Consider the following 26,645-nt stretch of genomic DNA (forward strand, 5'->3'; position numbering starts at 1 on the left):
ACTTTTGTATATAATATCCAAGAAGTTGAAAATAATTTTAGTCTTTAGGAATAATTTCGATTGACATCATTGATCGCAATGGAATTTATTTTTACCGCATTGGTCGGCATTTTTCTCTGCCTTCCTTTTATTACCTCAGGACGTAAGTACCATCATTCTATATAATATATTTAACATTTTTTAACTTTATCGACTTTTTTGTGAAAAAATGCGACTAATCGACTTCTTCGAGATTTTTTTTTAGTAAAATGCGACAGAAATTTTTAAAAAAATTTTAAATTTAAAGAAAAAAATTTGAGTCAAAAAAAATGTTCTGTTACATTTATTTACAAATTTCTTTCAAATTTTTCGAAAACATCAATAATTTCTTTTTTAAATAAATATTAAAATGATTATTTTTCCATAAGAATTGAAATTTTTCAAAAGATTCAAATTCAAACCTTTTTGAAATTAAACAACTTTTAAAAAATTGTTATAAAACATGAAGAAATCGATCACTCCGAGTCTTCGACTCGGAGCAATCGATGTCTTCATGTTTTATAATAATTAAAGATGACCGAGTGATAAAATCATTATATTTTATATTATAAGACTTTATAAAAAAAAATTTTTAATTATTTTTTATGAAAATATATGAATTATTGGGAACGAATTTATAAAACATTAGTAAGTAATTGAATTTTGCAGAAGAATTTTGATATTTACAAAAATAATTGAAATTTTGAGGAGAATTTAAAACAAATTGAAAAATAATTTAATTTCTGCCAAAAATTTTCTTACTTTTTGAAGATAATTGAATTTTGCAAAGAATTTTATAAAAAAATTTTAAAATAATTGAATTTCTAGGATGAATTTTATTATTTATGAATATAATTAAAATTTTGACGAGAAATTTAAAAAATAAATAAAAATAATTGAATTTCTAGGATGAATTTTATTACTTTTGAACATAATTGAATTTCTAGAATGAATTTTATTATTTATAAAGATAATTTAACTTTTGATAAGAGTTTTATTAAAATTTTTGCAAATAATTGAATTTCAGAGAAGAATTTTATTACTCTCAAAGATAATTGAAATTTTGAACAGATTTTTTAAAAAATGTTTAAAAGTAATTGAATTTTGATATTTATAAAAATAATTAAAATTTTGAAAATAATCTAATTTCTGACAGAAATTTTATTACTTTTTGAAAATAATTCAATTTCTAGGATGAATTTTATTAAAATTCTTTGCAAATAATTGAATTTCAGAGAAGAATTTTATTATTCACAATGATAATTGAAATTTTTAACAATTTTTTTTTAATGTTTAAAAACAATTTGAATTTTGCAGAAGAATTTTGATATTTATAAAGATAATTGAAATTTTGAGGAGAATGTAAGAAAAAAAAAAATTTTGAAAATAATTGAATTTCTGTAAAGAATTTTCTTACTTTTGAAGATAATTGAATTTTGCAAAGAATTTTATCAGAACTTTTGAAAATAATTAAATTTTAATGATGAATTTTATAATTTTATTATTTATAAAATTTTGAATATAATTGAATTTCTGTAAAGAATTTTATTACTTTTGAAAATAATTGAATTTTAGAGAAGAATTTTATTAAAATTTTTTTTAAATAATTGAATTTCAAAGATGAATTTTATTATTTATAAAAATAATTGACATTTTAAAGAGAATTTTTAAAAAAATGTCAATAATACATAATTAAAATTTTGCTATGAATTTTATTAAATTTTTTGAAATTTTATTCCGGATTGTTTGATATTAATGTATCTGTTGTCGCGAAATGTAATTTTTTTACAATTTTGACAATTTTGTGTTTTCTTTTTTGTTGTTTTTTTGATTTTTTCTAAGATTTCATGCGACTTTTTTGCGACTTTTTCGGAAATTTATGCGACTTTTCGTGACTTTTGTTGTAAATTTATGCGACTAAAGCGACTTTTTCGGAGTCTTAAAGACGATCCGAGCCCTGATATAGTTCTTCTAAGGATATTAAATTAAGACGAAAAACTTTAAATCCCAACAATTTTGATACGTTTTTTTTGCTCTATTTAACATTCTTAGAAAAACTGATAAAATTTTTTAATTTCTCGTCATAATGAACTTTTGGTATATTATGAAAAATTAATTTTTGGAGTAAAGTACATGGATTTGTATTTTATACTATATATTAAGTTTCAACATAATAATTAGAAATTTTAATTAGAAACGTTTATTGAATGCAATGCAACCTGTGCACCATGGTTCTCATGCAATACATTAATTGAAATGAGAAAAAGATATTTAAATCAAATTAATGCAGGAGTGATTCAACAATTGTATGGAAATGAATTAAGAGACTTACAATGTCATTATAATCGAAATGTAAGAACGCCATATTTTTGCTGTAACGATAAGGTATGTATATATAGAATTAGGTGCCTATATATTATATTAGGACAATTACAGATACAGAGGCAATATTGATGTTTACTCATATTTTCATTTATAGAAAGAAGAATTTAAGATCGATTATAATTCTATCCGTCGTCATCCAAATCGTCAATTATTTGAAGATGGTAATTGTGCACATGGAAATTTCATTCTTCGTAGACTTGATGAAGATTTTTATCAAGCTGATATTCATGAAATTTCTTGGACAGCTTTATTTAAATTTGAAGGCAGACTTATTTCATCTGGCACTTTAATTAATAATCGTTATGTCCTCACTAGTGCTCGTCATGCTAAACGTTTCGAGAATGGTAAATATACCAACGTTATTCATCATTGTTGTACAGAATAAAGAATTTGATCTACTTTTTAAGAATTTGAAATTATAACATTTGAATATTTTGCACTATATCTGATTATTGTTCTGAAAAATTAAAACGTAGATATTCGAAACTATTTTTTTCTGTATTTTTTTTTTTACTCGTTTTTGATGATTTCTTACTTTTTTAACTATATATACAAACTTTAATCTTATTTCAGCACTTGAAAACGTGGTGGTAGTATTGGGAGATTATGATATTAGCAAAAGTCCTGATTGTCAAACAATGGAAAATGGAAAAAATGTTTGCAAAATGATTGAAATTGTAGGAGTTGAAGGAATCTATTTTCATCAGAATTTTAGCGAAACTGATTTGACCAATAACATTGCTTTAGTAAGACTAAACAATGAAATTGAATTTTCAATGGACATTCAACCAGTTTGTCTGCCATTCACTGAAATGCAAACACTATCTCTACTTAATAATAGGGTAACTATAAATATTCTTTTTTAATTTTCTAATATGATAAAATGATCATCTACAAATTTCTTGACGCTTTATTTTATTTACAGCCACTACACATATTACTATTTTTGTAAAAAAAATTGTCATTTTTATTATAAAATTATAAAAGAAATTAATACGAATCTTTATGAATCCAAATTTTTTTTTCAGTACACTGTTTATGGACATGGAATATCCTTCGATCATGGTAGTGAAACTAATATTACAACAAAGAACTCTGTGTACATTATGGATAGATACGAATGTGAAGTACTTTACAGAAGGATAAGTAATGATGAGAGTAATAGAAGAAGAAAATTCGATGACCATGTTTTCTGTGTAAAACCAAAAGAAATTCCACCTGTTTGCGTTCCTGATGACGGAGGAGCTTTGTCGCAAAATCGTGGAAATATTCATTATCAAATGGGTGTAGCAAGTTTTTCTAATGATGTATGCTCTCTACAACTACCGTTTGTTTATACGAACGTTACCCATTACTTAAAGTGGATTTTGGACACAGTCACAGACTAAAGTTGTTATATGCGAGCTGAAGTAGTCGAAAAGAATTTTTTTCTTTAGAGGATAAGAATATTTGTTGGATCATGTAGGAATTTTCATAGTAGGATATCTAGTTTATAAATGTGATACTATTCTACACGTGTTATTATGTTGCACAACATATATGGCATTGGTTTTTAAATATGGCAACAAAATGAAGAAATTAAATATTTAAATACATTGGGTTACCACTTACATTTTTAGGTTATACATTTATATTTTTATATATTTAACAATTCAATAAATTTATCCTTCTTTTGAATTTATTTTTTTTGGATCTTTTGTACGTTTGGAACTTTTAGTAACTTGGACCTTCTGTCTATTGGATTTTCTGTCTATTGGATCTTAAAAATTTTGGATCTTTCAGTTTGGACCTTTTGTCTTGGATCTTTTGGTTTGGATCTTTTGTACCTCAATCGTTTATAATTCTAATCTTTCGTTGTCAAATTATTATAAATGTCTGTCAACACAAGTTTTAATTAATTAAACAGTATGTAACAAAACAGTTTACTATTCCATTTGGATTAGGTTTGTAAACAATTTTATCAATTTTATTCTCCGAAATTTGTTAAATAATAAATAAAAGGAACTTTGTGTCAACTAAAATTTGTGTCAATAATGTTTTCTAAGAAATATGTTTTGCTTGATAATAAAAAAAAATTCAAACAGGTGATTATATAATGAACTCAATATAAAATGTTGAATTTAGAAAAAAGAGGATTATAGCTTGGAGGATTTATTATAGCTGTTCATTTCGCATACATTCGATCATGAGCATCACTAGTCCCAGATTCTACATTTATTACGTATACAAATTCAAGATTTAAAATATTAAAAATCAATCCCGCAGCAATAGCAGAAAATTACCACAAAGATATCTTAGTTTCCTGATGGTGTAATCCAATTTTGCGGTATATTTTCTTCCAAACCATTAGATCGTAAAACATTCATGTAGTCAAGTAATATTGCTTGAAAATATGCATTTTTCCTTAAATCCCGATTGTACTTCAAATAAAAATCATTAACTTTTTTAACTTGCAATGGAATTATTTTTTGCTTCCTGTCAGCTACATTGTGTAAACCAGCACTTGTCAAGAGAAAAGTATTCATACGTTTGAAATTATTGTATCCCTTCAAATTGAACTTCAGGCGGTGTGGTTCTGCATGGAAAATGTAAATTTTATCATTGATCTCGAATTTATGTTCACGTACTAGAGCTTCATTTCTCTCTGGTGAACCCAAAAATTTGTATATAAAGACAACGGAATTATTTCTTTTTAAACCTATTGCAAAATATAATTTATTTGGAAAATAATGGTGAATGTTTGTGTTGGTTTGTTGTATTGATATACTCATGTCTTTATAATTTATTGATATTGTCATAAATCTCATCGATCCTAAACCTTCAATAATAAAGAAATTTTCTATTAGAGATAAACTTGCTGCCGCTTTTTGCAAATCGTTTACTTTGACAGGAAAATTTGTATCTTTCGATATGGTGTGGTATTCTATATCACTAACATACGTTTTTTGGTTTTTCTCAAATAAAATATAAGTAGAGTAAACGTCTGATAATAATTTTATAGTCATACGATTTCCAGAAATTTTGTGACAAATGTTATTCAAATACAGACAAGCACCAGTAGGATCTATTTGGGATTCAATAGTAAATGTCACCTCAACATACTTTTCTATCATTTTTGTAATCAGCATTAAAGGTAAATATGGTCTCCAATCTCTTTCCCTGCTCTTAAGTTTCATTTCGGTTGGTTTTAGGCCGAAATCAATAGCCGGCATTACAGCACGACCGGTCAAGAGTTGTAATTCTAAAATATACGGTATGAAAGGATTTGTTTTAGTGTTGATAACTTTCTTCAAAAATGGAAATATGTTTATGTCATACAAATCGAAAAACACTTCTGAAAGTATTTGTAATACATTTTCTTTTTCTGTATTATTTTCAGAAAAATATCGAATATTAAATTCTCTGAAAGATTTGTCAGTACCATCATATGCGAACAATGTCAAGTAGAAGTGTACTTTTTCCTTATAATCCCATTTTTTATTCTCGATAGTAATTCCATTGCGATAATTCGATAGAAGCGTGTTGTTCTCTTGATCTTCGTACTTAACCCAATAATCCATAGAGGAAAATTTGTGTTGATAGAAAGCACAATAAATATTTGTCCACGATTCGAAGGTGTATCCAATACCAATAACATTACTTTTAATATCATAATAATGAGCCATTTCGTGTAATAAGCTCCACTGAAGTCCTCGAGTAGGATCTAAAAATGTATCTGCTACAGATGTGAATCTTATGCTGTTGAAATCAAAATGTCCTCCTGCGAAACCTTCGTTGGTATGACTGAAAATTTTGTGTTTCTCAACCAAAGCATATGCGTATGAATCATTTTTATTTACATATCGACTGGCACTTGTCAAATAATTGTAGTATTTTATCACATCCACTTGATTCTGTAAACCAACAAACAGACTGTAATCTTTAAACTGTAGTTCTCTGATATCATTTGCAGACAGCAGGACTTGTACGTAATAATTCTCAACGAAACCGTAAATTTCTACTTTTTTGTAAAACTCCTTTTCAGCATTCTCTGCCATAAGATACGTCATATTTCTAGAATCGAAAACAGGTAAATCGATCCAATTATTAGTTGTTAATTTTACTTCCACATCAATGTTGTACGATACAGACATCATTGGCACACAATCAGATGTCGTTGTCAAAACATTTGTAATCTTACTATGCTCTTCAAATTTTATTTTCTTAACGTCTTTATAATTTTGAGCAATACAGAAAAAGTAAAAATTTGAAAGATTTTTTAATTCTTTAGTTGTTAGAGAAAAAGTTGTTCCATTCTTAATTATTATTCCAAAGTGACTTTTGTGATGATAAAATGCTTCTTTGCTCGTGTGAACTTTCCATGAATCGTCAAATTTTCGAACAATTGGCCTTACTGTTCTTTCAATTTCCTAAAGTAGAATATTACAAAATTTTTATTCTTGTTTGAAATATAATTTTTGGTTTTTATTAAACAGTTTATAGTGAATTTAAAAAATTTTTATCAAAGTGGTACTTTTCAAGAAAAACAAGTATAAATATATTTGTAATCAAGACTCTTCTTCTTTATATGTGAAACATTATTCTTTAATCTTACCTCTGTATTCCAGTTTACTATTCGTTCGGTGTTGGAAATACAAAAAAATGTAATTAAACTTAAAAGTTGTAATATTAACATTTTTTTTCCTTCTGCTCTTTTGTGATGAGTGAGAAATGAAAGAAGTATGGAAATAAATTTTCCCTTCAGTGTAAACTGTTAATTTATATATATGAAGAAGTAGAGTAAGTAATTTATATCTAATTTTTAAATCTTATAATATATCAAAAATAATTCATATTTATTCATGTGGTTGAATTGTTCAATACAAATATTGCACAAATTTAAAAATTAGAAAATTAATTTATTTTATTATTTCATTTTTAATATCTTTGTAACTGACACGTGAAATGATGAAATTATGCTTCTTTATTTATTTTCGCATTGATAACAATTAAAGTGTTGATTTTTAGACATCTGTGGGAAGTAAATACTTTTAAAAAGTTGTACTTTAATTATGTAGTTTTAAACTAAATTATGACAAAATGTCATAGCTTATTTGTTGATCTACGCATTGATAAAAGTAGTTGATTTGATTTTTGAACATCTTTAGTAAATAATATAGATTAGAAATAATTAGATGTAAATTTATATTAAATTTAAAAGGTCGAAAATAATTGCGATAAAAATTGTATATAAGGAATGAAATTTAAGTAACTTTATAGTCAGTGTGATACGATGCAATTCCCAATAATAAATAGTTTATTACTGATCAAGTTACTTTTAATTCCTGTCTCTTTCTCCGTTTCACAGCAGGTTATTTCATGGAATTTAAATGTAAGTATTTATTACATTTCTCTAATTAAAATTTAAAAAATTTTTTATCCTTTAAATACCACTTTTAGGAAACTACAAGAGTTGCAAATCCTTTAATTCGAGAAGTTTCCCAACCATGGACGAGAAATCTAATTCAAAATCAATTCTACCATTACAAAACTCATTTTGGAATAATTATTAAACGAGGATCCAATATAAGTTTGTCTACAGAGGCATGGAGAAAAATAGAAAACTTATTCTTCTACTGTCTTACAGACACAGCGAATGATACATTTAACATGTTAGATCTTTCTGGAGAATCGAATTTCACTAAAACTTTTGTAGCAAATTATGATTGTGTGCCCATGATGTCAGTTTCGAACAATGTTCCAGTAACGGTGAGAATTAAAACAAAAAGTTGGATACCATTGCCAATTTTTTATTCAAATGATGTTACACTCCATTCTTCAGAAAAGGATGAATCTGAATTTTACCAAAAAGTACAAGTTTACGGTTTCGTTGAAAATTACTATACACAGATGTTGCTCTCAGTGCGAGACATTGAAAATTTTAAATCATCATCTTCTAGTCTGTACGTTGGCTTACTGAATCAAATTGAGGTGGTTGAGTACTATGATTACTTGACCAGTGTCAGCACAAATGAAAAAATTAAAATTCTCCCATCTCTAAAATTCATGGATCGAACATCTTTATTTATACGATCAGAACGTTGCGGTAAAAAAACTTTTCCAAATTCAAGTTCGGAGACCAATTTCAATCTTCATTGGATAGTTACTGATAATATTGAAGCATTTCTACAACCTGAAAGAGGTTCGAGTTGGATCTTATTGCAACAGTTTGCTCACTACTACAACAGGAATGAAACAGATGTTAGTTTTGGAGAAACGTACAATTTTTGGAATGATATGTTTGCAATCCTATATCAACAAAGGTTCAGAAAACAAAATAATCGAAGTAATTCAGACTTGCCGTTTAAGTTTAATGATATCTCTGGTTATCAAAACGGAAAACTCTTTTCTGAATGGAAGTATGAAGAAAAGTTAAGTTTATTTATAAGTCTGTTTGGTTATGATGGAACTGACACGAATGTAAGGGAATTTCGAATTCGACATATGCCTAACAATCAGGTTGTAACTTCTAATTCTCCGAATAATATTGTTCCTACAATTTTGGAAATATTTTTTGATCTGTACGATATAAATTTATTACCATTTTTGATGAAAGTGATCAATTTTAATGAACACAGTTTAATGAGTTACGATTTAGAATTACTACTTGCCACCGGAAAGAATGTAATGCCTGCTGTTGATTTTAATATTAGGCCAACTGACTTAAAAGCAAGGAGTGAAGAACGCGATATGAGGGAAATTTCTCCTTTAATGTTGATGACAGAATTGGTGGGATATAATTATTTCTATGCTAATTTTACTATTGAATCGCCAATGGATCTCAGAAATTGTTGTCTGTACTTGAATAATATTTGTCAGACTATTGTAGAGAAGTCAGTGATTATCAAACTACTGTCTGGTGTTTACTCTGTTTATGTAGCAGAGAAGAAAGGTGAAAATTTGTACATTAGTGACATAACATATCATACTATTACAGAAGACACGTTTATCAACATTAATGTCAGAAATATTCAAGAGAAGGATATAGTTTCGCCGTTTGTTCACTATTCCTTTGACGCTTTGGATGTTAAGAATAACGTGTTCCTTAATATGTTTATCAATTACAAGAACATGACGCTTAGAATAACGGAATTCTATAATAATGTCTCTACTAATTCAAGACCCGGTAATGTGTACTTTTTTGTAAACTTAAAGCGAAATGGATCGATTCTTCTAAATTACACTTTCACCGACTATATATACGATAAGAATTGTCCAATTCTACAAGACATTAAAATCAACGATGAAATTACAATTTACCACCAAGATGCAGATTGTTTAAAATTAAATTTGAAAGATCTAAAAGCGGAGAATAGTTATACTTTTCTTGTTACAAATACCGGATTGAGAACAATCAATCCAGAATCAAAAGTATTAAAATATGAATTTGACGTTCAAAAATCTTTTGGTCCAAATAGTAGGCAGCTATTAAAAATATTTGTAAACTACAAGAATATGACAATTGAAGTGAAGCAGTTCTTAACTTCCACTGATTCGAATTATGGAAACACAACTTATTTCACTATGCGCTTGCTACGAAATGATTCGGTTGTTTTTGAACATTTATTTTTAGGCAATCCAGATCATTTTGTAGACTGGTTAAATTTTGCTCATAAATTTGAAATTAATGATGTACTCTATATTGATCATGTAGAACCCAAAAATCTAAATTTTAATTTACAGGAATATAACATTGAAGTGTCCAACGCTTTTGTCTTTAAGAATGACGGTTTACATTCCATAAAATTGAATGAAGTGAATGAAACTGTACTCATATCTACAGCTGTATTTCATTGCACATTTGATGTGTTAGGAAGTTATGACGAATTATTCTTACAAATATTTATCAATTACAATGATTCGACAATAATTTTAAAACAAGTGAACGACACAATTGATGATTATTTCAATGATATATTATTTTTTTCTGTACGGCTTGAGAGAAATGGTATTTCAGTTTTCAATCACAATTTTATAGGCGGTGAAAGTACCTTGAACCTCACGAATGTTGTCCATAAATTTAATACGAATGATAAAATACATTTCTATATTGCAGAACCGGAGCTTTTTAAAATAAATTTGAAAGACCTGAAGTATTGGGCATGGAATTACACTTTTGTTTTCGGACAATCAGGTTTGGTCAACAGTGACAATGTTGAGACATTTGTTTCTGCCGAGACTGCCGATATTAAAAGAATTACTAAATTCCACGATAATTACAAAATTGACTTAAGCTACAATAAGTTGTATCAAATTTATTTTGCACATTACTTGCGTTCCAATAATTTACTGAATTAAATATATAATTATTGTGACAAGTATTCAATAACGTAATTGTTAATAAATAATTGTACTATACATTAAATTTTGAATTGTTGTATTGTTTGTTTGCCTTTCTTTTATTTTAAAAAGAAATAAAAATTTTAACTTCTATTTAGAAATAATAAAATATTATTTATAATAATAAGAAAATAATGAAACTAGGACTGCAGAATTTAAATGGAATTTCGTTTAATTACAAAAAAATATTACAAGTTGCTTAGTCGCATATTAATAATCACTACAATAATACATAATCTATTATTGTCAATCGGAAATAATAAATGTAAGTTATTTATAATATACACAAGATGAATACATATATTTCCATGATATTCTTATGATTACTTTTTTACAATGCATACTTATTTCAAAAAGAACAATTTTTCAAAAAAAAAAAATATTAATTTAGGTATGTCAGTTACTTTTAAATCGACTTCTTCATAATTATTTTTTTTTTTTGTCCTTTTTGCTGATTGTGCTATTCAAATATTCGCACAATTTTACATATATAATTTTTTCCTTTTACATATTAAATCTGAAAAAATTCTACTATTCACTAAAATAGTATAGTAGAAATATCTTAATTTAATGTCAATTTTACATTCTTTGGAATTTGAGTATTACGTTCACATAAATTATGCGATATGTTTGATTTATATATAACTAAATGATTGAAATCCGGAGAAGAATTTTATTATTTATAAAAATAATTGACATTTTAAAGAGAATTTTTAAAAAAATGTTAATAATACATAATTAAAATTTTGCTATGAATTTTATTAAATTTTTTTAAATTTTATTCCGGATTGTTTGATATTATTGTATCTGTTGTCGAGAAATGTAATTTTTTTTACAATTTTGACAATTTTTTGTTTTCTTTTTGTTGTTCTTTTGATTTTTTCTAAGATTTCATGCGACTTTTTTGCGACTTTTTCGGAAATTTATGCGACTTTTCGTGACTTTTGTTGTAAATTTATGCGACTAAAGCGACTTTTTTTGAGTCTTAAAGACGATCCGAGCCCTGTTATAGTTCTTCTATGGATATTAAATTAAGACGAAAAACTTTACATCCCAACAATTTTGATACGTTTTTTTTGGCTCCATTTAACATTCTTAGAAAAACTGATAAAATTTCCAAATTTCTTGTTATAATGAACTTTTGGTTTATTATATGAAACATTAATTTTTGGAGTAAAGTACGTGGATATGTATTTTATACTATATATTAAGTTTCAACCTTTCAACATAATAATTATAAATTTTAATTAGAAACATTTATTGAATGCAATGCAACCTGTGCACCATGGTTCACATGCAATACATAAATTGAAATGAGAAAAAGATTTTTAAATCCAATTAATGCAGGAGTGATTCAAAAATTGTATGAAAATGAATTTAGAGACTTACAATGTCATTATAATCGAAATGTAAGAACGCCATATTTTTGCTGTAACGATAAGGTATGTATATATAGAATTAGGTGCCTATATATTATATTAGGACAATTACAGATACAGAGGCAATATTGATATTTACTCATATTTTCATTTATAGAAAGAAGAATTTAAGATTGATTATAATTCTATCCGTCATCATCCAAATCGTCAATTATTTGAAGATGGTAATTGTGCAAATGGAAATTTCGTTCTTCGTAGACTTGATGAAAATTTTTATCAAGCTGATATTCGTGAAATTTCTTGGAGAGCTTTATTTAAATTTGAAGGCAGACTTATTTTATCTGGCACTTTAATTAATAATCGTTATGTCCTCACTAGTGCTCGTCATGCTAAACGTTTCGAAAATGGTAAATATACCTACGTTATTCATCATTGTTGTACAATGAACATTGTACAGAATAACAAATTTGATCTACTTTTAAAGAATTTGAAATTATAGCATTTGAATATTTTGCAATATCTGATATTGTAATTGAAAAATTAAAACATAGATATTCGAAACTATTTTTTTCTGTATTTTTTAACTCATTTTTAATGATTTCTTACTTTTTTAACTATAATTATACAAACTTTAATGTTATTTCAGCACTTCAAAAAGTTGTGGTAGTATTGGGAGATTATGATCTTAGCAAAAGTCCTGATTGTCAAACAATGGAAAATGGAAAAAATGTTTGCAAAATGATTGAAATTGTAGGAGTTGAAGGAATCTATTTTTCATCAGAATTTTAGCGAAACTGATTTGACCAATAACATTGCTTTAGTAAGACTAAACAATGAAATTGAATTTTCAATGGACATTTAACCAGTTTGTCTGCCATTCACTGAAATGCAAATACTTTCTCTACTTAATAATAGGGTAACTATAAATATTCTTTTTTAATTTTCTAATATGATAAAATGATCATCTACAAATTTCTTGACGCTTTATTTTATTTACAGCCACTACACATATTACTATTTTTGTAAAAAAAAATTGTCATTTTTATTATAAAATTATAAAAGAAATTAATACGAATCTTTATGAATCCAAATTTTTTTTTCAGTACACTGTTTATGGACATGGAATATCCTTCGATCATGGTAGTGAAACTAATATTACAACAAAGAACTCTGTGTACATTATGGATAGATACGAATGTGAAGTACTTTACAGAAGGATAAGTAATGATGAGAGTAATAGAAGAAGAAAATTCGATGACCATGTTTTCTGTGTAAAACCAAAAGAAATTCCACCTGTTTGCGTTCCTGATGACGGAGGAGCTTTGTCGCAAAATCGTGGAAATATTCATTATCAAATGGGTGTAGCAAGTTTTTCTAATGATGTATGCTCTCTACAACTACCGTTTGTTTATACGAACGTTACCCATTACTTAAAGTGGATTTTGGACACAGTCACAGACTAAAGTTGTTATATGCGAGCTGAAGTAGTCGAAAAGAATTTTTTTCTTTAGAGGATAAGAATATTTGTTGGATCATGTAGGAATTTTCATAGTAGGATATCTAGTTTATAAATGTGATACTATTCTACACGTGTTATTATGTTGCACAACATATATGGCAACAAAATGAAGAAATTAAATATTTAAATACATTGGGTTACCACTTACATTTTTAGGTTATACATTTATATTTTTATATATTTAACAATTCAATAAATTTATCCTTCTTTTGAATTTATTTTTTTTTGATCTTTTGTACGTTTGGAACTTTTAGTAACTTGGACCTTCTGTCTATTGGATTTTCTGTCTATTGGATTTTCTGTCTATTGGATCTTACAAATTTTGGATCTTTCAGTTTGGACCTTTTGTCTTGGATCTTTTGTACCTCAATCGTTTATAATTCTAATCTTTCGTTGTCAAATTATTATAAATGTCTGTCAACACAAGTTTTAATTAATTAAACAGTATGTAACAAAACAGTTTACTATTCCATTTGGATTAGGTTTGTAAACAATTTTATCAATTTTATTCTCCGAAATTTGTTAAATAATAAATAAAAGGAACTTTGTGTCAACTAAAATTTGTGTCAATAATGTTTTCTAAGAAATATGTTTTGCTTGATAATAAAAAAAAATTCAAACAGGTGATTATATAATGAACTCAATATAAAATGTTGAATTTAGAAAAAAGAGGATTATAGCTTGGAGGATTTATTATAGCTGTTCATTTCGCATACATTCGATCATGAGCATCACTAGTCCCAGATTCTACATTTATTACGTATACAAATTCAAGATTTAAAATATTAAAAATCAATCCCGCAGCAATAGCAGAAAATTACCACAAAGATATCTTAGTTTCCTGATGGTGTAATCCAATTTTGCGGTATATTTTCTTCCAAACCATTAGATCGTAAAACATTCATGTAGTCAAGTAATATTGCTTGAAAATATGCATTTTTCCTTAAATCCCGATTGTACTTCAAATAAAAATCATTAACTTTTTTAACTTGCAATGGAATTATTTTTTGCTTCCTGTCAGCTACATTGTGTAAACCAGCACTTGTCAAGAGAAAAGTATTCATACGTTTGAAATTATTGTATCCCTTCAAATTGAACTTCAGGCGGTGTGGTTCTGCATGGAAAATGTAAATTTTATCATTGATCTCGAATTTATGTTCACGTACTAGAGCTTCATTTCTCTCTGGTGAACCCAAAAATTTGTATATAAAGACAACGGAATTATTTCTTTTTAAACCTATTGCAAAATATAATTTATTTGGAAAATAATGGTGAATGTTTGTGTTGGTTTGTTGTATTGATATACTCATGTCTTTATAATTTATTGATATTGTCATAAATCTCATCGATCCTAAACCTTCAATAATAAAGAAATTTTCTATTAGAGATAAACTTGCTGCCGCTTTTTGCAAATCGTTTACTTTGACAGGAAAATTTGTATCTTTCGATATGGTGTGGTATTCTATATCACTAACATACGTTTTTTGGTTTTTCTCAAATAAAATATAAGTAGAGTAAACGTCTGATAATAATTTTATAGTCATACGATTTCCAGAAATTTTGTGACAAATGTTATTCAAATACAGACAAGCACCAGTAGGATCTATTTGGGATTCAATAGTAAATGTCACCTCAACATACTTTTCTATCATTTTTGTAATCAGCATTAAAGGTAAATATGGTCTCCAATCTCTTTCCCTGCTCTTAAGTTTCATTTCGGTTGGTTTTAGGCCGAAATCAATAGCCGGCATTACAGCACGACCGGTCAAGAGTTGTAATTCTAAAATATACGGTATGAAAGGATTTGTTTTAGTGTTGATAACTTTCTTCAAAAATGGAAATATGTTTATGTCATACAAATCGAAAAACACTTCTGAAAGTATTTGTAATACATTTTCTTTTTCTGTATTATTTTCAGAAAAATATCGAATATTAAATTCTCTGAAAGATTTGTCAGTACCATCATATGCGAACAATGTCAAGTAGAAGTGTACTTTTTCCTTATAATCCCATTTTTTATTCTCGATAGTAATTCCATTGCGATAATTCGATAGAAGCGTGTTGTTCTCTTGATCTTCGTACTTAACCCAATAATCCATAGAGGAAAATTTGTGTTGATAGAAAGCACAATAAATATTTGTCCACGATTCGAAGGTGTATCCAATACCAATAACATTACTTTTAATATCATAATAATGAGCCATTTCGTGTAATAAGCTCCACTGAAGTCCTCGAGTAGGATCTAAAAATGTATCTGCTACAGATGTGAATCTTATGCTGTTGAAATCAAAATGTCCTCCTGCGAAACCTTCGTTGGTATGACTGAAAATTTTGTGTTTCTCAACCAAAGCATATGCGTATGAATCATTTTTATTTACATATCGACTGGCACTTGTCAAATAATTGTAGTATTTTATCACATCCACTTGATTCTGTAAACCAACAAACAGACTGTAATCTTTAAACTGTAGTTCTCTGATATCATTTGCAGACAGCAGGACTTGTACGTAATAATTCTCAACGAAACCGTAAATTTCTACTTTTTTGTAAAACTCCTTTTCAGCATTCTCTGCCATAAGATACGTCATATTTCTAGAATCGAAAACAGGTAAATCGATCCAATTATTAGTTGTTAATTTTACTTCCACATCAATGTTGTACGATACAGACATCATTGGCACACAATCAGATGTCGTTGTCAAAACATTTGTAATCTTACTATGCTCTTCAAATTTTATTTTCTTAACGTCTTCATAATTTGTAGCAATACAGAAAAAGTAAAAATTTGAAAGATTTTTTAATTCTTTAGTTGTTAGAGAAAAAGTTGTTCCATTCTTAATTATTATTCCAAAGTGACTTTTGTGATGATAAAATTCTTCTTTGCTCGTGTGGACTTTCCATGAATCGTCAAATTTTCGAACAATTGGCCTTACTGTTCTTTCAATTTCCTAATTTAATATTACAAAGTTTTTATTCATGTTTAAAATATAATTTTTTTGTTTTTTATACTGTTTATTATTGTGAAGTTAAAAAATTTGTATTAGAGTGGTACTTTTCATGAAATTGAAAATAACTCAAATAGTTTTAGATATACAAAAAATGATATATATTCTTGGAAATGTAAAGAAATTTTGTTTTCAGCTCATGTAACTATCGAGCTAGGGGTCGTTCACAAACTATACGTCACGCTTTTTCGGACTGATTTTTACCCCCTCCCCCCCTGCGTCACATTTTTTACATACGAAAAAAATTTTTTCCACACTTCGTCACACTCAGCTTGACACACCCCCACCCCTAGGAGTGTGACGTAGTTTATGAACGACCCCCTAGTAATAATTATTAATTAAATAATCAAAAGTTAAGAATAAAAGACATTAGTTTCTATTACAGCATTAATAACAAAACAAGTATAAATAGTATATTTATACAACACAGGTTTAGGATATTAAAAACTTTTTTTTGTCAATCGCACAAAACATTTTTGTTCGAATAATAGGTGTTTTTTGAGTAAGAAAATCATAGTCTTAATTTTTTTCCCTCGTGCTTCAAATATTTTGCACTTTTCGAGGTGCGACGCCATTTTTAGTACCCCTTAAATATTTGCAGCAAAAATTCAAGTAATAAAATTTAGTTGAGCGCTAAAGTTACTAAAATCATTAATCAAGTGTTTCTGAAGTCGCAGATTTCGAATGCAATGTTAGGTTTAACTAATTTCAAAATGGCGGATCCAATATGTCGGACAAGTTATTAAAAAACGATTAAATTCGTCTCAAATTCGTTGCTCGGTGGTTTTTGGGGTCGCTGATTGCGAATCTGATATCAGATTTTGAAAATGATGGATTTATAATGGTGAATGAGTTTTTTTAAAAATCCATCGAATTCGCACCTATTGGATCCGCCGTTTTGAATTTTTTGAAATCTGACATCGGATTCGTAATCAGCGACCCCAAAAATCCCCGAGTAACAAATTTAAGACGAATTTCATCGATTTTAAAAAACTTGTTCACCATATTGGATTCGACATTTTGATATTTGAAAAATTAACAATTGATTCGAAATCAACGACTTTAGACACCCTTGATTAGTGATTTTATTAACTTTAGCGCCTAACTAAATTTTATTACTTGAATTTTTGCTGCACATGTTTAACTAAAAATGAAGAAAGTAGTTTCGTTTACTAAATTTAGTGTAGAGTTGTCATTTTAAACCCAATCGAGGTCCTCAATGGCTCAAAATTTGTGTAATGATATAGTCTATAAATAAAAAAAAAAAAATAAAACCTAAACCTTTACAATGATACTTTTTTTATAATTTTGACAAGCTAATTTTCCTACAGGTAAGTTTAATTAAGTGGCGTCACACCTCGAAAATGCAAAATTTGAAGCTACAGAGAAAGTGCACGAGGGGAAAAAAATTAAACCTATGATTTTCTTACTCAAAAAACACCTACTATTCGAATTAAAGGTGTTGTTCGATTGACAATTTCACTGTGTAAACAAGTGTAATTACTCTTATTCTTTATATCTGAAATATTATTCGTTAATCTTACCTCTGAATTCCAGTTTACTATTCGTTCGGTGTTGGAAATGCAAAAAAATGTAAATAAACTTAAAAATTGTAATATTAACATTTTTTTACTTCTAGTTTTGTGATGAGTCAGCAATGAAAGAAGTATGGAAATAAAGTTTCCCTTCAGTATAAACTACTGTTAATTTGTATCAAGTTTTCTAATATTATAATATATCAAAATTTAATTGATATTTATTGATGTGGTTGAATTGTTCAACATAAATATTGCACAAATTAAAAAGTAAGGATATTAGAAAATTAATTTATTTTATTACTTCAATTTCAACAAATTTGTAACTGACACGTGTAATGAAAAAATTATGCTTCTTTCTTCCTTGTCGTGTAAGCAGTTTTCAAAGTTGGAATGAGTTTTCTGACCAAGGGAACCGAGTTAGAAAATTGCTTGCATGGCGGGATAATTTAAAAATATAAGTAATGATCAGTAATTTGTGAAAGATATATAATAATAGTAGAATATGAGTAAAATGATTTTATTCAATAAAACTTATGTGAAATAACTTGTGATAAATTATTGTAATGAAAAAGTGAAAATGTTATGAGAAATGTGTTAAAATAAAATTACAATTCTGATCAAGTCGATGTTTGCAGAAAAGGTAATGTATAGTCCATGTGTATATTAAGTAAACAGTTATGAGAGTGACGTGATGAGGTTAATGTCAAAATAGCTTTTTTTATAAAATATATTAAATTGTTAATTTTTTTATATATATTTTATACATTATAAATTGAAAATGGACAACTCCAAAAATGAGGTAACACTGTTTTTTTATTAAATTACAACATTCTTAAAATTATAATATTGTATTATTATTTGAAGGTTATGGATCTTATCATCTTACATTTAATATTTTTTATTTAATTATTATTTAAGAGACGAAGTTGTACATATAATTCAATTTAATATTTCTTATTTAAATTTATTATTTAGTAGAATAAGTAAAACACAATTTTTCTTATTAATAATATTTTCTTTTATTTTTCAGTTTGAAATAGAGAAACTTGTTTTAAAGAAACAGAAATTAAATAATCTGAAATGAGATAACTGCGTCAGTTTTTATGACGTTGACCTCAACAACGAAAACATCGAACTCATGTATGTTATGATTAGGTTTGACTGACTATTCCTAGATTAAACAAATTTTTAGCAATATACTTTTAATACAATAAGTGTTCATTCTAGAATTTTCAAGTCTCCTTAAATATTCTGACAATTTTGTAGATGCTCAATAATTTATTGATTATTTTTATTAATTATTTCTTTAAAAATAGGTTTCATTTTTCATCTATTACAAAATTACAAGAAAGTATCAGTTTTAAGTGTTAAATCTTTTTAACATTTTAAGTATGTTTGACTAATAATTTTTATGTGTTATTGTGTGTTGTTATCCTATTGTAAATGTGTTATATTTTATTCTATTAAAACAAAGCTAATCAAATCAGTATTAATAATTTTTAATATTTTCAGATAAAGAGGCACAGTGGGCTTGAAACTGATTCAACCCAAAAGTCTTTGCACCTGGGATTTTCTTGTGGATTTTGATTCTAGAGAGTAAGCAGATGATTTTGTAACAAAAATTAAAATAATCGCCGGAGCCCTTTTTGAGAAACTTCGATTTTTCTTTTTAAAATATCGAAATTTCAATTTTACTCTAAAAATTTTAATTTTCTGAAAAAAACTTTATATAGAAGTTGTAGGTATTAAAGAAAAAATATATTTTATAAAATATAATATAAATACACTGGAGCTTCACTTATTTTCACTAAGTCGAAACAAACTGAAAGGCAAAGTCGCACTTATTTTCACTCTGAAACGTAACATTCGAGTTGATTTGATTGGTGGATTATTTAACAACAACCAATGAGAACGCACGGAGAACCTTTTAACTGAAAATAAGTGAGACTGGAAATGGTGAAAATAAGTGCGACTACAAATAAGTGAGACTGAAAATAAGTGAAGCTCCAGTGTATATTATAAATAAACATAGTTTATGCACTATATAAACGTTGCTATGCTCACTTCTGAGTCAAAACACGCCAAGTGAGCACCCCTGTAGACATTTTTTCACCAAATTTAATGAAACTTGGTAGAAACATTGTACTAATAGAGTAGATGCAATTTGCCAAATTTCGTTAATTAATAATAACGGGTTGCCTAGTTACAGGGTGTCAAAGTTTAACATTATTATCGAAACGCAAAATTTCTATCTCCTATACTATTGACCGTACAAAAAAATTGTTTATATGTTTTTTGTAGTATTTTTATCAAACTTTTCGAATAAATAATTTCACTTAAAAAAAATTTTTTTTGTTGAAAAATTGTATTATTTTTTTTAAACAATTAACATTTTTTATGCTTTATCCAAGCGAAAATTGTTTCTTTTTTACATAAATAAATACGTTGGAATCATAGGTTTAAGAATCTGAAAAAAAATTCCACTGCCCGACATTTGTTCAATAGCAAACATATATTGTTTATTGCTCGCCTCGCTCCCGTGACGAGCTCCTCCCGGCACTGCGCGAGACAATAACAACCAAATTATTACATTAAGCTTTATATTGCATTAGATTCCAATTTGTGGATAAGATCTTGCATTCGTCAATAGTATAGGAGATAGAAATTTTGCGTTTCGATAATAATGTTAAACTTTGACACCCTGTAACTAGGCAACCCGTTATTATTAATTAACGAAATTTGGCAAATTGCATCTACTCTATTAGTACAATGTTTCTACCAAGTTTCATTAAATTTGGTGAAAAAATGTCTAAAGGGGTGCTCACTTGGCGTGTTTTGACTCAGGTGCAAAGACTTTTGGGTTGAATCAGTTTCAAGCCCACCGTGGAGGGGAATGAAAAAAAATGTTCGGGAAATTTTTTTGTTCTTGATTAAGAGTGTTCGAAGTTTTTCTATTATCTGGAAACCACAAACTTTCAATTCAACAAAAAAGTCTTTTAGCCAGATCAAAAGCTTGGAATGAAATCTTAAGAAGTTTTCCAGGTGAAATTGTACATTAATATTACACTATGTATATTAAAGTAATATTAGACTTCGTACTCGATAATTAATTCAAAGATTACAGACATTTAGAAAATGAAAACTTTTGTTTGCATAAATGAGCATTGTTTTTAATTGTTTTATTAAAAAATATTTCACTTTAATATATTCTATGTTTCTCAGGTTGGAGTAAAGATTTTACCATGAAGAACACTTCGCATTCGATGAGGAAATGAAAAAATGCATTGAAGCTATATATATTTATTATATTGTTTCTCAAAAGGAGAACAATATAATACATGTGAACAATTTGGAATGTATGTCGGAAAAGAACTGTCGTGTTAATGATGTAACAAAAAATATAAATAATATTTTTTTAGAAAATTTCCTCTACTTTTAATTCGATAATTTTCCAAAAAAATTTTTGAAAAAATTCATGATTCAACAAAATTTTATGCAATTTAGTTTTTATATATATTTAGTTTTTAGTTATATATATTTAGTTTTTTATATAAAAAATATATAAAAAACTCTGATAACTGTTTACTTAATACACACATGGACTGCATTACCTTTTCTGCAAACATCGACTTGATCACAATTGTAATTTCATTTTAACACATTTCTCATAACATTTTCACTTTTTCATTACAATAATTTATCACAAGTTATTTCACATAAGTTTTATTGAATAAAATCATTTTACTCATATTCTACTATTATATATCTTTCACAAATTACTAATCATTACTTATATTTTTAAATTATCCCGCCATGCAAGCAATTTTCTAACTCGGTTCCCTTGGTCAGAAAACTCATTCCAACTTTGAAAACTGCTTACACGACAAGAAAATACTCAGAATCGCTGACGTGTACAACTGCCTTTATTCGTTGATTTACGCATTAATAAAAGTAGTTGAGTTGATTTTCGAACATCTTTATTAAATAAAATAAATTTAATAAATAAATGTAAATTTATATTAAATTCGGAAGGTCTCGAATAATTAATAAACATTATATTTGTCAGTGTGATACGATGCATTATCCAATTATGAATGAGTTACTCTTAATTCTTGTCTCTTTCTCCGTTTCACAGCAGGTTATTTCATGGAATTTAAATGTAAGTATTTGTCACATTTCTGTAATCTAATTTTTAAAAATTTATTCTTGTCTGTTGGTAAGAAAATTCAGTTAGCGAAGTATTTTTACTATTTTTATATTATTTCATTATACACAATTTTTTATACTTTATGGGGTCAGGCCACCATGCACCTGTAAAAAAGAATGGTCAAATTTGGAAATTTTTTCAAAGAGTATATTAAAAGCTATTAAATTTTCGTATTTAGTACTTTATTATATATCTGAATAAAAAACCAAAAATTTTCTTTTAATATATGCCATAAACTAGTAGACCACGTAGGGATTTTTTGATATGTTGCAAATTTTTCATTTCATAAAAACAATTAAGTAATTAAATTTGTGTACGAAAACAGTATTTTTTGTTTATATACTTACCATTTTTCGAAAAAAAACGATATCTTCAAAATCCCCTACGTGGTATACTAATTTATGGCATATATTAAAAGAAAATTTTTGGTTTTATATTCCAGGTTCGAATTTGTCGGTACAGCCATTCCGCCCATTTTGGGCTTCCAAGAAACGTCATTATTTAAAACGGATCCTGAAGCAGGTCATTTTATAATAAAAAATAAATGTTTAATATAGTTTTTGGTACATTTTAAGATATATAATAAAGTACTGAATACGAAAATTTAATAGCTTTTAATATACTCTTTGAAAAAATTCTCAAATTTGACCATTCTTTTTTACACGTGCATGGTGGCCTGACTCCTTAAATACCACTTTTAGGAAACTACAAGAGTTGCAAAACCTTTAATTCGAGAATTTTCCAAGCCATGGACGAGAAATCTAATTCAAAACCAATTCTATCACTACAAAACTCATTTTGGAATAATTATTAAAGGAGGGACAAATTTTAGTTTGTCTACAGAGACACGGAGAAAAATAGAAAACTTATTCTTCTACTGTCTTACCGACACAGCCAATGATACATTTAACATGTTAGATCTCTCTGGAGAATCGAATTTCACTAAAACTTTTGTAGCAAATTATGATTGTGTTCCCATGATGTCAGTGTCGAACAATGTTCTAGTAACGGTAACACTTCAAACAAGAGAATGGTTACCATTGCCAATTTTTTATTCAAATGATGTTACACTCCATTCTTCAGAAAAGGATGAATCTGACTTTTACCAAAAAGTACAAGTTTACGGATTTGTTGAAAATTACTATACACAAATGTTACTGTCAGTGCAAGACATTGATCAGTTAAAGTCATCATCTTACAACTTGTACGTTGGGTTACTAAATCAAATTGAGGTAATTGAGTACTACGACTATTTGACAACTATCCATACTTATGAGAAGAAAGCAATTCTTTCTTCCCTAAAATTCATCGATAGGACATCCTTATTTATACGCTCAGAACGATGTGATGAAAACAATTTTCTTAATTCTGTAACATGCTCGAAAACCAATTTCAATCTTCATTGGATAGTTACTGATAACATAAAAAGATTTCTACAACCTGAAAGAGGATCGAGTTGGATCTTATTGCAACAATTTGCCCACTACTACAACAAGAAGGAAACGGATGTTAGTTTTGGAGAAACGTACAATTTGTGGAATGATATGTTTGCAATCCTATATCAACAAAGGTTCAGAAAACAAAATAATCGCGTTAATACAGATTCGCCATTTGAGTCTAATTATATTGAAGATACTGAAAACATTTCTGATTTCTATGGTATGTATCATTATCAAGAAGGAAAACATATAACCCAATGGACTTATCAAGAAAAATTATGCTTATTCGTAAGTCTCTTTGGATATGATGGAACTGACTCAAATTTACGGGAGTTTCGAGTCCGACATACACCAACTAATGAAATTTTAAATTCTGATTCTCCGACTAACATAGTACCTACTATTCTGGAAATATTTTTTGATCTTTACGATATAAGTTTATTACCTTTTTTTAAGAAGGTATTCAACTTTAATGTTGACTCACGTCCATTGGTAACTTACGATTTGGAATTACTACTTTTAAGCGGAAAGAATGTAATGCCTGCTGTTGATTTTAATATTAAGCCAATTGACTTAAAAGTAAGAAGTAACGAACGTGATTTGAGATTAACATCCCCTTTAATGTTGATGACAGAAAAGGTGGAAGCTAATTATGTTTCTGCTAATTTTACTATTGAATCGACAATGCATCTCAGAAATTGTTGTCTGTACTTGAATAATATTTGTCAGACTATTGTAGAGAAGTCAGTGATTATCAAACTACTGTCAGATGTTTACTCGGTTTATGTAGCAGAGAAGAAAGGTGAAAATTTGTACATTAGTGAAATAACTTATCATACTATTACAGAAGACACGTTTATCAACATTAAAGTCAGAAATATTCAAGAGAAGGATATAGTTTCGCTGTTTGTTCACTATTCCTTTGACGCTTTGGATGTCAAGAATAACGTGTTCCTTAATATGTTTATCAATTACAAGAACATGACGCTTAGAATAACGGAATTCTATAATAATGTCTCTACTAATTCAAGACCCGGTAATGTGTACTTTTTTGTAAACTTAAAGCGAAATGGATCGATTCTTCTAAATTACACTTTCACCGATTATATATACGATAAGAATTGTCCAATTCTACAAGACATTAAAATCAACGATGAAATTACAATTTACCACCAAGATGCAGATCGTTTAAAATTAAATTTGAAAGATCTAAAAGCGGAGAATAGTTATACTTTTCTTGTTACAAATACCGGATTGAGAACAATCAATCCAGAATCAAAAGTATTAAAATATGAATTTGACGTTCAAAAATCTTTTGGTCCAAATAGTAGGCAGCTATTAAAAATATTTGTAAACTACAAGAATATGACAATTGAAGTGAAGCAGTTCTTAACTTCCACTGATTCGAATTATGGAAACACAACTTATTTCACTATGCGCTTGCTACGAAATGATTCGGTTGTTTTTGAACATTTATTTTTAGGCAATCCAGATCATTATGTAGACTGGTTAAATTTTGCTCATAAATTTGAAATTAATGATGTACTCTATATTGATCATATAGAACCCAAAAATCTAAATTTTAATTTACAGGAATATAACGCTGAAGTGTCCAATGCTTTCGTCTTTAAGAATGACGGTTTACATTCCATAAAATTGAATGAAGTGAATGAAACTGTACTCATATCTACAGCTGTATTTCATTGCACATTTGATGTGTTAGGAAGTTATGACGAATTATTCTTACAAATATTTATCAATTACAATGATTCGACAATAATTTTAAAACAAATGAACGACACAATTGATGATTATTTCAATGATATATTATTTTTTTCTGTACGGCTTGAGAGAAATGGTATTTCAGTTTTCAATCACAATTTTATAGGCGGTGAAAGTACCTTGAACCTCACGAATGTTGTCCATAAATTTAATACGAATGATAAAATACATTTCTATATTGCAGAACCGGAGCTTTTTAAAATAAATTTGAAAGACCGGAAGTATTGGGCATGGAATTACACTTTTGTTTTCGGACAATCAGGTTTGATCAACAGTGACAATGTTGAGACATTTGTTTCTGCCGAGACTGCCGATATTAAAAGAATTACTAAATTCCACGATAATTACAAAATTGACTTAAGCTACAATAAGTTGTATCAAATTTATTTTGCACATTACTTGCGTTCCAATAATTTACTGAATTAAATCTATAATTATTGCGACAAGTATTCAATAACGTAATTGTTAATAAATAATTGTACTATACAATAAATTTTGAATTGTTGTATTGCTTGTTTGCCTTTCTTTTATTTTGAAAAGAAATAAAAATTTTAACTTCTATTTAGAAATAATAAAATATTATTTATAATAATAAGAAAATAATGAAACTAGGACTGCAGAATTTAAATGGAATTTCGTTTAATTACAAAAAAATATTACAAGTTGCTTAGTCGCATATTAATAATCACTACAATAATAATCTATTATTGTCAATCGGAACTAATAAATGTAAGTTAGTTATAATATACACAAGATGAATACATATATATTTCCATGATATTCTTATGATTACTTTTTTACAATGCATACTTATTTTAAAAAGAACAATTTTTCAAAAAAAAAAATATTAATTTAGGTATGTCAGTTTAAATCGACTTCTTCATAATTATCTAATTATTTTTGTCCTTTTTTCTTCAACTTTAAACATGATTGTGCTATTCAAATATTCGCACAATTTTACATATAAGAATTTTTTCCTTTTACATATTAAATC

At 27.5% G+C, this 26,645-nt stretch overlaps 7 protein-coding genes across 8 annotated transcripts; 5 read left to right on the top strand and 2 right to left on the bottom strand.

The window, feature by feature from the left end:
* Positions 1 to 3: 3 nt before the first annotated feature.
* LOC122509643 (serine protease grass-like) lies at positions 4 to 4,084 on the top strand. Of its 2 annotated transcripts, none has more exons than XM_043623843.1 (5): positions 4 to 142; positions 2,213 to 2,403; positions 2,498 to 2,747; positions 2,977 to 3,245; positions 3,432 to 4,084. In XM_043623843.1, exons 1-5 carry the CDS (start codon positions 79 to 81, stop codon positions 3,789 to 3,791), a joined length of 1,134 nt encoding a protein of 377 aa, XP_043479778.1. In that variant the 5' UTR covers positions 4 to 78; the 3' UTR covers positions 3,792 to 4,084. The 2 variants fall into 2 exon arrangements, with proteins under 2 accessions (XP_043479778.1, XP_043479779.1); XM_043623844.1 differs by having other exon boundaries at positions 31 to 142; positions 2,309 to 2,403.
* Positions 4,085 to 4,222: 138 nt separating this feature from the next.
* Positions 4,223 to 7,093, bottom strand: LOC122509642. The gene is made up of 2 exons (XM_043623842.1): positions 6,998 to 7,093; positions 4,223 to 6,812 (listed from the first exon to the last, which is right to left on the bottom strand). Exons 1-2 carry the CDS (start codon positions 7,076 to 7,078, stop codon positions 4,698 to 4,700), a joined length of 2,196 nt encoding a protein of 731 aa, XP_043479777.1. The 5' UTR covers positions 7,079 to 7,093; the 3' UTR covers positions 4,223 to 4,697.
* A 526-nt stretch (positions 7,094 to 7,619) lies between these two features.
* Positions 7,620 to 10,740, top strand: LOC122509621. The gene is made up of 2 exons (XM_043623817.1): positions 7,620 to 7,774; positions 7,843 to 10,740. Exons 1-2 carry the CDS (start codon positions 7,676 to 7,678, stop codon positions 10,738 to 10,740), a joined length of 2,997 nt encoding a protein of 998 aa, XP_043479752.1. The 5' UTR covers positions 7,620 to 7,675.
* A 921-nt stretch (positions 10,741 to 11,661) lies between these two features.
* Positions 11,662 to 14,086, top strand: LOC122509687 (serine protease 48-like). Its single transcript, XM_043623915.1, has 2 exons — positions 11,662 to 13,077; positions 13,265 to 14,086. Exons 1-2 carry the CDS (start codon positions 13,048 to 13,050, stop codon positions 13,622 to 13,624), a joined length of 390 nt encoding a protein of 129 aa, XP_043479850.1. The 5' UTR covers positions 11,662 to 13,047; the 3' UTR covers positions 13,625 to 14,086.
* Positions 12,096 to 12,950, top strand: LOC122509623. The gene is made up of 3 exons (XM_043623818.1): positions 12,096 to 12,224; positions 12,319 to 12,568; positions 12,808 to 12,950. The coding sequence occupies exons 1-3, from the start codon at positions 12,096 to 12,098 to the stop codon at positions 12,948 to 12,950; spliced, it is 522 nt and encodes a 173-aa protein (XP_043479753.1).
* A 182-nt stretch (positions 14,087 to 14,268) lies between the features above and the next one.
* Positions 14,269 to 18,584, bottom strand: LOC122509686. Its single transcript, XM_043623913.1, has 2 exons — positions 18,230 to 18,584; positions 14,269 to 16,628 (listed from the first exon to the last, which is right to left on the bottom strand). Exons 1-2 carry the CDS (start codon positions 18,308 to 18,310, stop codon positions 14,514 to 14,516), a joined length of 2,196 nt encoding a protein of 731 aa, XP_043479848.1. The 5' UTR covers positions 18,311 to 18,584; the 3' UTR covers positions 14,269 to 14,513.
* A 3,516-nt stretch (positions 18,585 to 22,100) lies between these two features.
* On the top strand, positions 22,101 to 26,624 carry LOC122509684. The gene is made up of 2 exons (XM_043623908.1): positions 22,101 to 22,382; positions 23,132 to 26,624. Exons 1-2 carry the CDS (start codon positions 22,299 to 22,301, stop codon positions 26,075 to 26,077), a joined length of 3,030 nt encoding a protein of 1,009 aa, XP_043479843.1. The 5' UTR covers positions 22,101 to 22,298; the 3' UTR covers positions 26,078 to 26,624.
* Positions 26,625 to 26,645: the final 21 nt, after the last annotated feature.

Source organism: Leptopilina heterotoma, unplaced genomic scaffold (genome assembly GCF_015476425.1).
Source record: "Leptopilina heterotoma isolate Lh14 unplaced genomic scaffold, ASM1547642v1 Lhet_61, whole genome shotgun sequence".
NCBI classification, from domain to species: domain Eukaryota; kingdom Metazoa; phylum Arthropoda; class Insecta; order Hymenoptera; family Figitidae; genus Leptopilina; species Leptopilina heterotoma.

Coding starts and splice junctions, on each gene's coding strand:
- LOC122509642 (XM_043623842.1), bottom strand. CDS start 7,078: ATGTTAATATTACAACTTTTAAGTTTAATTACATTTTTTTGTATTTCC. Junction 6,813..6,997: donor TAGTAAACTGGAATACAGAG/GTAAGATTAAAG, acceptor ATTCTACTTTAG/GAAATTGAAAGAACAGTAAG.
- LOC122509687 (XM_043623915.1), top strand. CDS start 13,048: ATGCAAATACTTTCTCTACTTAATAATAGG. Junction 13,078..13,264: donor TTTCTCTACTTAATAATAGG/GTAACTATAAAT, acceptor TTTTTTTTTCAG/TACACTGTTTATGGACATGG.
- LOC122509686 (XM_043623913.1), bottom strand. CDS start 18,310: ATGTTAATATTACAATTTTTAAGTTTATTTACATTTTTTTGCATTTCC. Junction 16,629..18,229: donor TAGTAAACTGGAATTCAGAG/GTAAGATTAACG, acceptor ATATTAAATTAG/GAAATTGAAAGAACAGTAAG.
- LOC122509621 (XM_043623817.1), top strand. CDS start 7,676: ATGCAATTCCCAATAATAAATAGTTTATTACTGATCAAGTTACTTTTA. Junction 7,775..7,842: donor TTATTTCATGGAATTTAAAT/GTAAGTATTTAT, acceptor TACCACTTTTAG/GAAACTACAAGAGTTGCAAA.
- LOC122509623 (XM_043623818.1), top strand. CDS start 12,096: ATGAGAAAAAGATTTTTAAATCCAATTAATGCAGGAGTGATTCAAAAA. Junction 12,225..12,318: donor ATTTTTGCTGTAACGATAAG/GTATGTATATAT, acceptor TTTCATTTATAG/AAAGAAGAATTTAAGATTGA. Junction 12,569..12,807: donor TGCTAAACGTTTCGAAAATG/GTAAATATACCT, acceptor ATGTTATTTCAG/CACTTCAAAAAGTTGTGGTA.
- LOC122509643 (XM_043623843.1), top strand. CDS start 79: ATGGAATTTATTTTTACCGCATTGGTCGGCATTTTTCTCTGCCTTCCT. Junction 143..2,212: donor TCCTTTTATTACCTCAGGAC/GTAAGTACCATC, acceptor AATTTTAATTAG/AAACGTTTATTGAATGCAAT. Junction 2,404..2,497: donor ATTTTTGCTGTAACGATAAG/GTATGTATATAT, acceptor TTTCATTTATAG/AAAGAAGAATTTAAGATCGA.
- LOC122509684 (XM_043623908.1), top strand. CDS start 22,299: ATGCATTATCCAATTATGAATGAGTTACTCTTAATTCTTGTCTCTTTC. Junction 22,383..23,131: donor TTATTTCATGGAATTTAAAT/GTAAGTATTTGT, acceptor TACCACTTTTAG/GAAACTACAAGAGTTGCAAA.